The following is a 13,407-nucleotide window of genomic DNA, read 5'->3' as shown; positions in this document are numbered from 1 at the left end:
CCCTCCCTCCCTCCCTCCCTCCCTCCCTCCCTCAGCGTGGTTTATTAGATAAGCTGCAAGGAGCAGGCTGGGCAGTAACAGTGGCACCTGCAGCCCTCTTCTTTACTGGAGTGTGGCTTCCCTGTGCCTGTCCGGTGTGATGTGTTTGGAGGAACCATCAGGGCCCCCATGGGGGTGCCTTTCATCTTTTTATTTCTGTCCTTGAGACAGTGTGGAAGCATTTCATCCCATTGCAGAGGTGTGGTGAGAACAGCAGCCCTATAGCAGGATATATATATATCTTTATTTTACATTTGCGTGTTTCCCTGCGTGTGTATCTGCACTGCGAAGATGCCTCAAACCTCCCAAAAGGCAGAACAGGATATCCTTTTTTTTTTTTCCAAAAAAATTTTTTTTATTATTACTATTATTGAATCCCCTGGAACTGGAGTTACCAACAGTTGTAAGCCACCATGTCACCATGTGGGTGCTGGGAGTCAAAACTGGGTCCTCTGCAAGAGCAACAAGTGTTCTCGGTCCTGGAGCCACCTCTCCAGCCCCAGCTAAGCACCTTTAAAAGTACTCATTCCACGGCTTCAGAGATGGCTCAGTGGTTAGGGGAGCTTGCTGCCTTTTGCAGAGGACCCAAGTTGAGATTCCAACATCCGTTGCCTGTAACTCCATCATCAGGGTATCCAGTGCTCCAACTATGGCCTTTACAGGCACCACACACACACACACAAGGCACGCACACACACACACAAGGCACGCACACACACACACACACACACACACTTATCTCAAGGGCTGAGGACGTGGCTCAGTGGTAGAGTGTTAAGGCCCTGGGTTCCATCCCAGTACTAAGAGACATCACAGAAAAGTGTATTTCTAGGTTTTATCTGAGACCTGCTGAGACCTGTAATGCCTGGGACTTGGGATGCTTATCATCTGAGGGTGACTGTGACCACCTCTGGTACTTGTCAGTCACCCTGGGGATGGCTGAAGGTTGAATGTGGGCAGATGACTAGAGTCCATGGGGCCCCTCATCTTCCACTTCCTAAGGGCTGGGTTGACGGAACCCCAGGCTTTCTTGCATGCCCTGAAAACACTCTTTCAACTGAGCCACATCCCCAGCCCGGCCTGGGCTTCTTATAGTCAGTGACTGGCCTTCTGTGGCAGCTCTTACCCTGAGTCCCAGGATACTCCTCCTCCGCCACCTTTCCTCCCGGCCTGTGATAGTGTGAGCTTTTGGCTTCCTAGCCTGCTCCTTGTCTCTCTTCGGCCCTGACGTTTGTTGAGAAGGTTCTGGATCCCTCCTGGAGTTCTGACATAACTCAGGGTTAGTTCTGACATAACTGCCTTCGGGCAAAGCACACCGAACGGTGCTATCCCATAAGACCTCACAGACATAGTGTGTGGCTAGGGCTATGGGCCAGGGGGAGGAGTGTCTCTGCAGGGCAAATGGATGGATCCGACATGTTCTGGGAGTTTCCAGGGAAGATTCAGGACCAGGGCAGGAAGGTGCCTCACATTCTCCTCCTGTCTTGGGTGTAAAGATGGTTCCTGTCCCCACAGGGTCTGACTCTTCAGTGACATGTAATGTTTCTTTCATGGGGCTAGCCAGTCTTCAGATTTGCGTGTAAGGGGCCGGGAGATGGCACACCTCTCTTGTAGAGGACCAGAGTTCAGTTCCCGTGTCAGGAAGCTCCCATTTGCCTGTAACTCCAGCTCTGCGGGGGCAGGGGGTTCTAACAGCCTCTTCTCGCCTCAGGAACCTCACCCACATGTGTACCCCCCTTTTCCTCCCCCCCCCCACATAATTGAAAATGAAATCTTACAAAACTAAGTTGAACAGACAGCGGGAGTCTAGGGAACAGCTGAGGAGAGGTGTTTACCACCAACCCTGACAGCAGGGCGTCTGGGGATGAGGTGAGGTGGAACCTCTCTCTCTGTACCTGGGAAGCAGGAGGACAGGCACCAGCTGTGTCCTGTGGGGTGAGCCCTCGTATGTGTGGGGTGCATCTTAATAGAACCTGTATGCTGGGGGTGGGAGGGAGGTAGGCTTGGCACGGACCCTGGAGGCTTCTCTGCTTAAGGAATTGCTGCTGCCCCTCCCTCCTCAACCCTCTCCTCTTCCTTTCCCTCCCTCCTCTCTTCTTCCTCCTTCTCCTCCTTCTCTTCCTCCCCCTTCATTTCCTCTTCCCCCTCCTTCCCCTCTCCCCTCTTCCTTTTCTTCTTCCCCTTCCTCTTCCTCTTCTTTTTCTCCCTCTCCCCTCCCACTCCCCCTCCCTCCCTCTCCCACCCCTCCTCTTCCCCTATGAAACTAGCCTGGGACCCCTGCACCCCATAGGCTGATGGGAGAATCTGTTCTGTTTTAGATTCCCAGGGCCTGATAGCCAGTTCTGACCTCGAGAGGGACTTGCCCTTAGGAAACACATGATGGGTCTATAGGAGGAAGATCCTGTCCTTGTCACTTCTTCCTGTCCCCTTCTCCTCCCCCCACTCCCCGCCCTGTGCTTTCCCGGTACAAATCTTCTGTTGCCCCCAGAGTTTGTAGTCTAATGATCACCAGCTTCCCCCAGGCTGTGACTCTTCCCATGCTGGGTCGCTCACCTAGCACAGGCGGCTTGCTGGAGCACAGCTAGCTACGCATGCACATGCGCACAGCCCGTCAGCCCCTGGAGACCGTTCTTCTCTTCCATCAGACTTTAGGCTTTTCCAACTGAGGCCTCCTGTGGCTAAATAGAAATTTAGGTGTTTGGGCTTACAAAAGTGACAAGTTTGTTCCCCCCCCCCTCCTCCAGTGTGTCTACATTTAGAGATGTGTTTCTGATAGGATAGCACAGCGGCTTGTGTAGTCATTTCTCAAATAAGGAAGCTGCCTATGTACAATATCAGCAGAGTTTGACGTTACACACCCAAATTACGAGGTCAGTAGTGACATTCAGAAGTTGAAAGTCAGCCATATATTCAAAATTACCACAAAGCGATGAACAGGCAAAGAGAATAGTTTACAATCTCAGAAAGACACAAGAAAAATGGAAAATACCGAGAAAATATATTAATATTCCAATAATTAATCAAATGTAAATGGTTTAAACTCACTTAGAGGGATGTTAGTAATTAGTAAAATGAGAAAAATTAAAAATTTTTATGAAGCCCTAACCAACTCTCATGATGGAAAATATGATCTTTATGTGAAGGTTGCTTAGACTATGATAATCTGATTAGGTTTATAGTAAATTTTATCATATGTCGTGGTGATTACCAGTTTTCTTAGGTTACGAAAGACCTATTGATTAGTGAAGCATACTTCAGAGTATGTTTATATTCCATCAATCAATGGATTAGTCTCTCGGGTCACCGAAACATGGCATTAGTAGCAGTTAGTGACTATAGGAAAGATGACTTAGAAAAAAAAATACATGACTTGGATCATGCCTTTGGGATGTATCTTAGTAAGACTTCTGCCGGGCAGTGGTGGCACACGCCTTTAATCCCAGCACTTGGGAGGCAGAGGCAGGTGGATTTCTGAGTTCGAGAGTTCAAGGCTAGCCTGGTCTACAGAGTGAGTTCCAGGACAGCCAGGGCTACACAGAGAAAACCTGTCTCGAAAAACCAAAAAAAAAAAAAAAAAAAAAAGACTTCTTATATGAACGGCAGACTTCATAAAGACTTCTTATATTTTGCTTCTTGGTCAAAATTTCGGTAGCAATTTGTGTTTGTGGACCCCGAGCTTGTCTTAACTGGAGTCAAGAAGCCGAGAGGCACAATTTGCTGGCCAGGGTCCCCAGGGAGTGGTAGAGCTGGTGTCTGTCTACAGGGGAGTGGGAGAAATGAGCAGGTGTGGTGTTGGGGAACAGTCCAGCCTGGGGGGGTGATCTAGCCTTACTGTTAGATATCCGAGTTATCCGTGAGATGAAGACAAACCAGGGAGCAGGAAGGAAGGTCTGTTAAGGAATAAGGCAGGCGTGAACAACCGTCCACACGCGCAAAAGCGGGTACAGATGGCATGGAGTAAAGCCAAGTACCTCTGGTAACCTTGCTAGAGGGGAAAGGGTGTCTGTCCTTCCCTGAGGGATACCTTCTCTTTGTACTCTGTTTCCTGAGCCCCCAGTGTGTGTGTGTGTCTTTGCACATGCATGATGGCCAGAAGGTGGCACTGGGTGTCCACCCCTTCCTTTGAGGCAGAGGCTTTTCCCTGTTTTAGGAGCTTGTGTTTCCTCTAAGCTGAAAGGCCCAAGCCCCAGGAACCCTTCTCTTTCCACCCCCGTCAGTGCTGGGGTGACAGAGTCGTGTGGATGTCCGGTCTGTTACGTGGATGCTGGGACACATGCCACATGATTTCTCAGCAAGTTCTCCTAAGCGCTGAGCCATCTTCAGCCCCCGAGGCGTCCGCGTCTACCCACTTCTGTCCTGTCCCACCTAGTGGGCAGGAGGCAGGGGGAGGCTGGGACGCCAGGGTTCTGTCAGGAAGCCCTGAACTCTGACTGGACGCTTATCTCTTCCTATCCCCCCCAGATTGTCTCTTCAAAGTGTGCCCCATGAACCGCTACTCCGCACAGAAACAGTACTGGAAGGCCAAGCAGACCAAGCAGGACAAAGAGAAGATCGCCGATGTGGTGTTGCTGCAGAAACTGCAGGTATTCGGGTGCACACAGTAGGGCCTCTGCTCGGCAGCGCTACCGGAGGCCTCGTGCTTGTGATGAGGGTCTGGAGAACGCTAATCAGTGAGGCTTCTGTGAAAGGCCATGAGCCAGGACAAACAGGAAGATAAGTGGTGGCCATCCAGGAACTCGAAGTCTGTACAGATCCTTCCTGCCAGTGACAAGAGGGGCATAGCCCTGAGTCAGGGCACATGACTCAGTGGTTAGATGTGAACAACCCAAACAGCCGCCAGGGAACCTAATTTGAGAACCCTGAGTCTAGTCTTAGCTCCCGTTTGATTTCTAGACCTGGAGCTCAGAGCTCCCAGACAGGACCCGTGGGAGCCCCTAGGTCTCTGACTCCTCTTTGTGTTTCTTGGTCACATGTGTACTGCTGAGGTGCTGCGCTCGGGCTCCTGTGAGCATAGACTCATCCCAAGTTTGCTCCAAACAGCGCTCAGGTCTAGCCCCAGTCTTGGAAAGCTTAGACTAGGGTCAGCAGGTTGTGTATGCCTCTGAACCCCTTGCCCTGAGGACGTGGGACTGAAATAGGGTCTGGGTGGATCCCTCCCTGGAGCTGTGACCTGTCTGTGGAGGGAGGGCTGGAAGGACTGTCTGAGTTCTGGTCTCTGGGTGGGTCTGTCCCTCCCTGCAGCCAGCGTAGTAGATTAAGGCTGAGTTGAGGGCTCACATCTGAACCACAGGGTCAGAGCCCCACACTGTAGCTTTGTGAGGGTTGTGTGGCACATGCACAGCCCCGCGGCAGCCTCTGTAGCCCTCCCTGACTGGATTTACCCTAGGCCTGGTTTCAGCACTGAGGGGGAGGGAGAGCAGAGGGACCCACTGTCCTCAGGGTGTGCCTGTCTGATGGAGGAGACCTTTCCTCAAGGAGGTTCTGGGTGGATGGCAGATTAAAGAGGATCCCCTAAGAGGATGGAACTCATCCTTGAGGCCACCTGAGCTGGTGCAGCATAGGGGAAGGGGCGGGGATCCCTGGAGTGGGTCGGGGAAGGAGTGGGACATGGCTTTTGTCCAGCTTAGCCTGGAGTGGAGGTAACCTGGAGAACAGGGGTGGGGTGGGGGTAAGAAGCACGTTCAGGTTTAGGTTGCTGGATGTGTCAGAGGCATGAGGGCTCAGGGTCCTATGGGAAGGTGCCAGCCAGTCAGGGTGAACTGTCAGGACACTGGCTGCCCTCTGCGTTCCAAGTCTCAGGCCGTGGCTTTAGTTAGAGGGATTTTGTCCACCCCGAAGGGCCTCCTGGTTGTAGCAGCTGAGACGGGTGCAAGGTGAGTGTGAGCCTCTGTGTGTGTGTTTGTGCGCGCGTGTGCACGCACACGCGTGTACATGTGTACACGAAGGCTTCTCCCTCTGGAGCAGCTTCTGAGCCTTCCCTGCCCCGTGTGTCTGCAGCACGCCGCCCAGATGGAGCAGAAGCAAAACGACACAGAGAACAAGAAGGTGCACGGGGACGTGGTGAAGTACGGTAGCGTGATTCAGGTGTGGCCTTGGCGCAGAGCACTCCCTGCCTTCACGTTCTTGTGTCTGTGTGTCTGTCCATATGTGTATCTCTGTGTGTTCGTGCGTGTGTCTGTGTGGTGTGTATGTGTACATGTGTGCGAATGTGCGTGTGCATGCGCATGTATGTGTGTGCACATGTATATGTGTATGCATGTGTGTGGGTGTGTGTTTGTGTCTGTGTGTATCTGTGTGGACATGTGTGTGTGTGTGCGTGCACATGTGTGTGTACCTGTGCATGTGTGTGCATGCATGTATATGCATGTGCTTGTGTGTGGTGTATGTCTGTGTATCTCTGTGTGCATGTGTGTCTGTGTGCGTGCATGTGGGTGTGGTGTGCATGTGTATGTATGCGTGCGTATGTGTGTGCATGTGTGTATGTATATGTGTGTGCGTGTGCATATGTATATGGGTGCATGCGTGCGAGTGTGTGTGTGTGTGTGTATGTGTGTATGGTGTTTGTATCTCCAACCGCACTTCTGTACTGTGCCCAGGGAAGTGTTTTTAGCTCAGGCGTCATGAGCACATACAGAGCTAGGTTCTCCTCTCAGAGTGTGGCCCTGCCGTTCCTTAAGTGCTGTGACCTCAGACAAATTCCTTAACTCCCTGGTCTCATTACTCATTTGTAAGCCACCCAGTGGGGACTGGGGAGACAGCTCAGTGGCTAAGAGCGCTTACCAATTACGGTTACATAGAGATGTTTACAAGTGTCTATAACTCAAGTTCTAGGGATCCAGTGCCCCCTTCTGGCTGCTGTAGGTACTGCATGCACATGGTGGACATACATCCATGCAGGAAAACCCTTTTGTACACATAAAGTCAAAATAAATAAATCTTAAAGCCGGCCAGTGATCGCGTTTGCTAGATCAGGTTTGATGGCGGTGATGTGGGAATGAAGGCAGACAGGCACCCTCAGAAGCAGAATGGTTGCTTTCGAAGACAACTGAAGTCTTCCAGGAAGGAGACTGTGCATGTGGTGTGCTTGGGGCTTTCATGGGTCCGTTCCCCTGCCGCCTCAGAGATACCTCCATCCTCTGATTAGAAGCTTCTGGAATCTAAGAGCCCGCCACCATCATCAATAGAGTCAACTTTCCAGGGCCCAGCTTCTCAGCCCACCTGAGGCTTTAACCCTTCATTGCTCGCCCCTGGGGATTGTTGTAAGATTCTGTGATCGATTATCGAGGCCTGGGGATGTAGTGCAGTTGGTAGAGTGCTTGCCCGGTGTGCACACAGCACTGGGCTAATCCCCAGCATCTTATAAATGTGCCAGCCTGTGATCTCAGCGCTCAGGAAATGCAGGGAGGAGAGTGAGAAGTCTCAGGTCATCCTAGACTACGTCTGGGAAAAGGTGACAGGCGCTAAGGCGTGCAGAATTTGTGTTTCTTCGTGGAGGTTGCGGGATGAGCCGGGCCCTGTGCATGCTTGGCCGGTTGTCTCCCGCTGACCTGGCATGCGGTATTGAGACTGGCTGCTTCTCTGTGACAAGGTGTGCATGGTTGTGACTGTTTGTGTCACTGTGTATCTGCCCGTGATAATATGTCTGACACCCTGTGTGACCAAGGGCCCTGGGCTCGTCCTCCTCCTCCTCTTCCTCTTCCTCTTCCTCCTCCTCCTCCTCCTCCTCCTCCTCCTCCTCCTCCCCAAGGGCCTGGGCTCTCAGGCCTGGTGAGCTCACTCCAGCTCCCCCTGTGCCTCAGCTTCTGCATATGAAAAGCAACAAATACTTAACCGTGAACAAGCGGCTGCCGGCCCTGCTGGAGAAGAACGCCATGCGGGTGACGCTGGACGCTACGGGCAATGAGGGGTCCTGGCTCTTCATCCAGCCCTTCTGGAAGCTTCGAAGCAACGGGGATAATGTGAGCACGGAGGGGCCTGGGCCGGAGGTGTAGACCACACTCCAGAGGGACTGCATGAGGTTCTAGTCCTTTCTCAGAAGGGACAGAGAGCAGACAGAAGGGACCCTGGTGGGAACTGTGCCTCTGTTCTCACTTTACCTCGCTCCATCTGTCCCCCAAAGGTGGTTGTGGGGGACAAGGTGATCTTGAATCCTGTCAATGCCGGGCAGCCGCTGCACGCCAGCAACTACGAACTTAGTGATAATGCTGGCTGCAAAGAGGTAAGTGGGCTCGGGGCGTGCCCTGGGGCTGACGGTTGGCCGCAGATCCCTGGCTGTGTGCGTCTCTGCCTCTGGTGGTACCGCCCAGGACCCTGAGTTTCACTGTTTCCCAGTCTTGCCCATCGCCCACCCTCACCTCCGGGAGGTTTGCTTTCATCTCTGCCCCACTGTCTGGCTGCCACGAGGGTCTGGGCACACCTTGACTTCCCCTCCTTGGTCTTCAGCACTGTCCGCTGTAGATAACTGGCTCTGCCAGCTGTGCCACCAGCCTCCCTGCTGCCCCCTACAGGTCAACTCTGTCAACTGCAACACCAGCTGGAAGATCAACTTATTCATGCAATTCCGGGACCACCTGGAGGAGGTGTTGAAGGGGGTAAGTCCGGAGCCCCTCCTCACAGGGCCCTTCCTCTTCCTGGGAAATGACTGTCTTGGCTCTGTACCCCTTCAGCTTTCTTCTACCCACCTAGGAAGTCCCCACGTGTCCCGGCTAACTCTTCTGCTCTTGGCTTACCTCATTTTCTTGCAAAGGATCTTTGGAGGCCTCCCCACCCTGTCCTCCACCTCAGGGCGTTCAGATCCCTTGACCATCTTTTCCTGTCTCTGGTTTTTGTTCTGTGAGCCCCATACTGTGCCCTGAGCTTCGGCAGGGAAAGGCTGCTCCTGCCCGCCGTCAGGGGTCAGGGCCTCTTCTCTGTCCCTGACAGAGGAAGAGGGGCTGGGGGAGAGCAGCTTGTTACACCCACAGTGAATAAAATACTGAGAGGAAGGATGTTTGTGAAGCCTAAAATACAAGTTTCTGATGGAGGGTGTGAGGCGTTCCAGTTAGAACAGTCTGGGGATCTCTGTGAGGATGCTAGGCTTCAAAGCAGGTTCCTTGAGGAGGCAGCCCTGCCCAGAAGCCCCAGGCACACCGTTTGCTTCTTCCAGGCTGTGCTCCGAAGGTCTGCCTCCCTCGTCCCTCTGATGGTCCCGCCTCTCCCCATCAGTCTGTGTTGTTCAAATGCTTTCCCACTCTGTCCACAAAGCCTTCCTATGGTCCAGGCATCAGTCAGAGCCTCCTCCCCAAAACCTCCCCGTGATGCATTCCAGCACGTGTGAAACAAGCCCTCGGGCTCAGCTCTGTGCAGTGCCCACTGCAGCTTCTGGTGAGGTCATTACGGTGCTGGGTTTAGAGTCCCAGTGAGCTAAGGCAAGGCCTTCTCTTCAAGCCTCTCCGTGTCTTACTCTGCATCGGACACCCAGTGTCCCTGGGTTCCACTGTAGGGACAGATGCAGTCCGTGTACGGATGCCCAATCACTTCCACCTCAACCTGAAGAGTATGTCTAGAGCCAGGTTCAGTGCAGAAAGCCGGTGCCATTGATGACCATGGGGTGGGCGCCATGCTCTGAGAACCTGCTGAGAACCTGACAGCCACAGAGGGAGGAAAGAGGCAGGAGGGACTAAGGTGCCGGCCCTGCGACTGAGACAGGGACACTCCCACTCATCCTGGCTGCGTGGCTCTTGGCAGGATGCCTCCCTTCTCTGACGAGGTTGTAAAGTGCATTACTTCATTAAACCCGTGATAAGGTTCTGCCGGAGATAGGGCTCTTTCCATTTTATAGAAGAGGCAGCCGAGGCTTAGGAACGTTACTGATCTTTTACGAGCCTCTCGTTGCTTGTAAGACCAAGGCCAGGATTCAAAGGTTTTCTGTCCAAGGCCCAGAGGTGAACAAGCTATGGTTACTGCCCTTCAGCCACCATGGAGAGCAAAAGACACGGTGTGGGGGATTCCCAGTGACTGGGTGGAAGGGAATAGGGAAGGGGTGGCCCAGCACTGGGAGACAGAGAAGGGGGGAGTCTGTCCTGCTTTCCTGGACTTGGCTATTAGAGACGTTTGGAAGTCGGTAAGGGGGAGAGGTGCCAGGAGGCTTGGAATGTGGGAAGCTGAGGTAGAGGGCTATCACAGGGCTGCCCTGTGGCCCGAGGCTTCTCACTCTCCGCTCACCTTCCTGGATAAGCAACAGGAGTCCTGGCAGCCATGTCTGAGGGACCGGGCCCTGCACAGGGTCCCTGAGTCTGAAGGCGTGGCTATGAACATCTGACTCCCTGTCCCGACCTCACCCTCAGGGAGATGTGGTGCGGCTGTTCCATGCGGAGCAGGAGAAGTTCCTGACCTGTGACGAGTACAGGGGCAAGCTGCAGGTGTTCCTGCGGACCACGCTGCGTCAGTCGGCCACCTCGGCCACCAGCTCCAATGCACTCTGGGAGGTGGAGGTCAGAACCCCCAGCATCCCAGAGGATGGAATGGCTTCCTTCCATGGCCCCTCTATAGTCCAGTGGCCAGGGAGGACCCAGGCACTTTGACCCCCACAGGCCTCCCAGGGTCCCTCTTCTCCACCTCACTCTTGCGTGCCCCCAGGTGGTCCACCACGACCCTTGCCGCGGGGGAGCCGGACACTGGAATGGTCTGTACAGGTTCAAGCATCTGGCCACGGGCAACTATCTGGCTGCAGAGGTGAGTGGAGAGTGTACGTGGTATCTGTGTGTGCAGGAGACACAGGTTATGTGTGCATGGTTGCTCACAAATGGGCCTATGAAGAAGGGACCATAATGGGCTCCCCTGTACAGTTCTCCCGGGAATCATATGGGGCCTGGGGTAGGCACCTTGTTGGGAAATACCTTCTGGGGTGACCCTGTGTTTGGTGTGTGTGTGTTGTGGGGGAGTGCTGATAATGTCCAGTAACCACCCCTCACCTTGTACGCCTGCTCAGGAAAACCCCAGCTACAAAGGCGACGTCTCAGATCCTAAGGCAGCAGGACTGGTAAGGTGCAGAGCCAGGGGCCTTGGGGGATTGAGGGGGGTGGGGTTGTGGGGGAGGTAGTAGTATGGAGATTGGAGGGAAAGCCAAGGAACCTGGGAAATAGGTGGATTAGAGGGAGAAGGTCGCTCTGGTGGGGCCTGAAAAGACGGACTGGACCTTGCCTGACATGGTGGCCTCATCCCAGGGGACCCAGAGCCGTACGGGCCGCAGGAACGCAGGCGAGAAGATCAAGTACCGTCTGGTGGCCGTGCCACACGGCAACGACATTGCGTCTCTCTTTGAGCTGGACCCCACCACGCTGCAGAAAACCGACTCCTTTGTGCCTCGGTGGGTGTGCGCCATTTGTCTTTGGGACCCCTTGGAGCCTCAGTTCTGAGACCCATTTGCAGCTGGCCTGTGTGCAGGCCCAGCTCTGTTGGCTGCACCCAGGCCTGCCCTGTGCTTATACAGATGCTTCTCAGTCTCTTGGTCCAATCCAGCTAGGTGCTCAAGCACAAGATGTGAATGTTTGCTTGCAGCCAGGCAGCCTGGAGAACCCAGATACTGTCTGCGGAGGTCAGATTCCCACTCCTGTAAGGTTCCACCAACCCTGAGAATGTAGGATGTCACCCCCAAGGCTGGAGCTGCAGCTTGCTTGGTAGAGTTTCTCCGCTGGCAGGCATGAAGGTCTGGGTTCATTGTCTATCAGTATCTAAGCCAGAGAGGTGGCTCATGACTGTAATGTCAGCACGCAGGAAATGGAGGCAGGAGGTGGAGGCAGGAGGTGGAGGTTGTCCTCCACTGTGCGGTGGGCCACTCCAGCCGGGCCTTCTGGAGACCTTGACTTTACCTATAAAGAAATAAAACCTGGCAGTGGTGGTGCACGCCTTTAATCCCAGCACTTGGGAGGCAGAGGCAGGTGGATTTCTGAGTTCGAGGCCAGCCTGGTCTACAGAGTAAGTTCCAGGACAGCCAGGACTACACAGAGAAACCCTGTCTCAAAAAACCAAAACCAAACACACACACACACACACACACACACACACACACACACACGTGCATGCCTCAAAACTAAATTCGGTGTCATCCCGGCCTTAGTGTGTTCTAGCCATGAGACCTCAAGTAGCTGCCTCCACCACCCCACCTCAGTCTGTCATCTGTAGATGGGACCATCCAGTGTCTGTCACTAGGATTCCTGGGAATTAATGAACTGCTAGCCCCTTGTCTCTTACCTGACACTCTTGGGGGGCTTGCTTTATCCAGGTGAATTCTCAGCCCACGTTCACCAGCGAGCATTAGTTTAAGGGTGCACCAAGATCTGTGTGCCTGAGGTCGTAGCAGCAGGGACAGGGCCCCCCATCCTTGGTACCCACACTGTGGAGGTGTGGGGTGCAGAGGAAGAGAATGCTATTGGGGAGTGGCGAGCACAGACCAGTTGCAGTCTGTGGCACCCTGGCTCACCGGCTGTGTCCTCTCACCTAGAAACTCGTATGTGCGGCTGAGACACCTCTGTACCAACACCTGGATCCAGAGTACCAACGCGCCCATTGACGTGGAGGAGGAACGGCCTATCCGCCTCATGGTGCGGGTGTTTGTGCGTGGGGCTAGGGCCTGGGCTGGAGCTTGTTCCTTGGCATCCCTCTGACCCTTGTCTCCACAGTTGGGCACGTGCCCCACCAAGGAGGACAAGGAGGCCTTTGCCATTGTGTCGGTTCCCGTGTCTGAGATCCGTGACCTGGACTTCGCCAACGATGCCAGCTCCATGCTGGCTAGCGCTGTGGAGAAGCTCAACGAAGGCTTCATCAGCCAGAATGACCGCAGGTGGGCTGTGACAGGGATGGGGGTTGCGGGCAGTGTGGGATCCAGGGAGGGTAGGCTGTGGGGTGTTTCCTAAGGGCAGCGTGGTAGAGCGTGTGAGGAGGACTCACGTGGGCTGGCAGCAGGGTCAGAGTGTGAGTCTGTCTGCCTGTGTGAGCACGTGCTGGCTGGGCCCCCTGGGAGCTGCCCCTCAGTACGTCATGCTTCTGGTGTTGCCCTTCCCCAGGTTTGTCATCCAGCTGTTGGAGGACTTGGTGTTTTTTGTCAGTGATGTTCCCAACAATGGGCAGAATGTCCTGGACATCATGGTCACCAAACCCAATCGAGAGCGGCAGAAGCTGATGCGGGAGCAGAACATACTTAAGCAGGTGCGTGTGCTCCTCAGGGGCTCATGGCTCTCCAGCAGGGCTCATGGCTCTCCAGTGGGGCTCATGGCTCTCCAGCGGGGCTCATGGCTCTCTAGCGGGGCTCATGGCTCTCCAGTGGGGTTAATGGCTCTCCAGCGGGGCTCATGGCTCTCCAGCGGGGCTCATGGCTCTCCAGTGGGGCTC

General features: G+C 54.2%; 1 protein-coding gene across 1 annotated transcript in view; it reads left to right on the top strand.

The window, feature by feature from the left end:
* Itpr3 (inositol 1,4,5-trisphosphate receptor type 3) overlaps positions 1-13,407 on the top strand; it is a 65,582-nt gene that overhangs the window by 22,662 nt on the left and 29,513 nt on the right. The window contains exons 3-14 of the mRNA XM_028777060.1: positions 4,501-4,622; positions 6,037-6,123; positions 7,839-7,997; positions 8,159-8,257; positions 8,547-8,630; positions 10,365-10,511; positions 10,657-10,752; positions 11,009-11,059; positions 11,244-11,386; positions 12,521-12,620; positions 12,699-12,859; positions 13,083-13,224. Coding sequence (XP_028632893.1) covers positions 4,501-4,622; positions 6,037-6,123; positions 7,839-7,997; positions 8,159-8,257; positions 8,547-8,630; positions 10,365-10,511; positions 10,657-10,752; positions 11,009-11,059; positions 11,244-11,386; positions 12,521-12,620; positions 12,699-12,859; positions 13,083-13,224 — 1,391 coding nt within the window. The remainder of the gene's footprint in view (positions 1-4,500; positions 4,623-6,036; positions 6,124-7,838; positions 7,998-8,158; positions 8,258-8,546; positions 8,631-10,364; positions 10,512-10,656; positions 10,753-11,008; positions 11,060-11,243; positions 11,387-12,520; positions 12,621-12,698; positions 12,860-13,082; positions 13,225-13,407) is intronic.

This window comes from Grammomys surdaster, unplaced genomic scaffold, assembly GCF_004785775.1.
Source record: "Grammomys surdaster isolate TR1022 unplaced genomic scaffold, NIH_TR_1.0 277, whole genome shotgun sequence".
In the NCBI taxonomy this organism is placed as follows: Eukaryota; Metazoa; Chordata; class Mammalia; order Rodentia; family Muridae; genus Grammomys; species Grammomys surdaster.
Note: the sequence above shows the minus strand (reverse complement) of the source record. Positions and strands in the feature narration are given on the sequence as shown.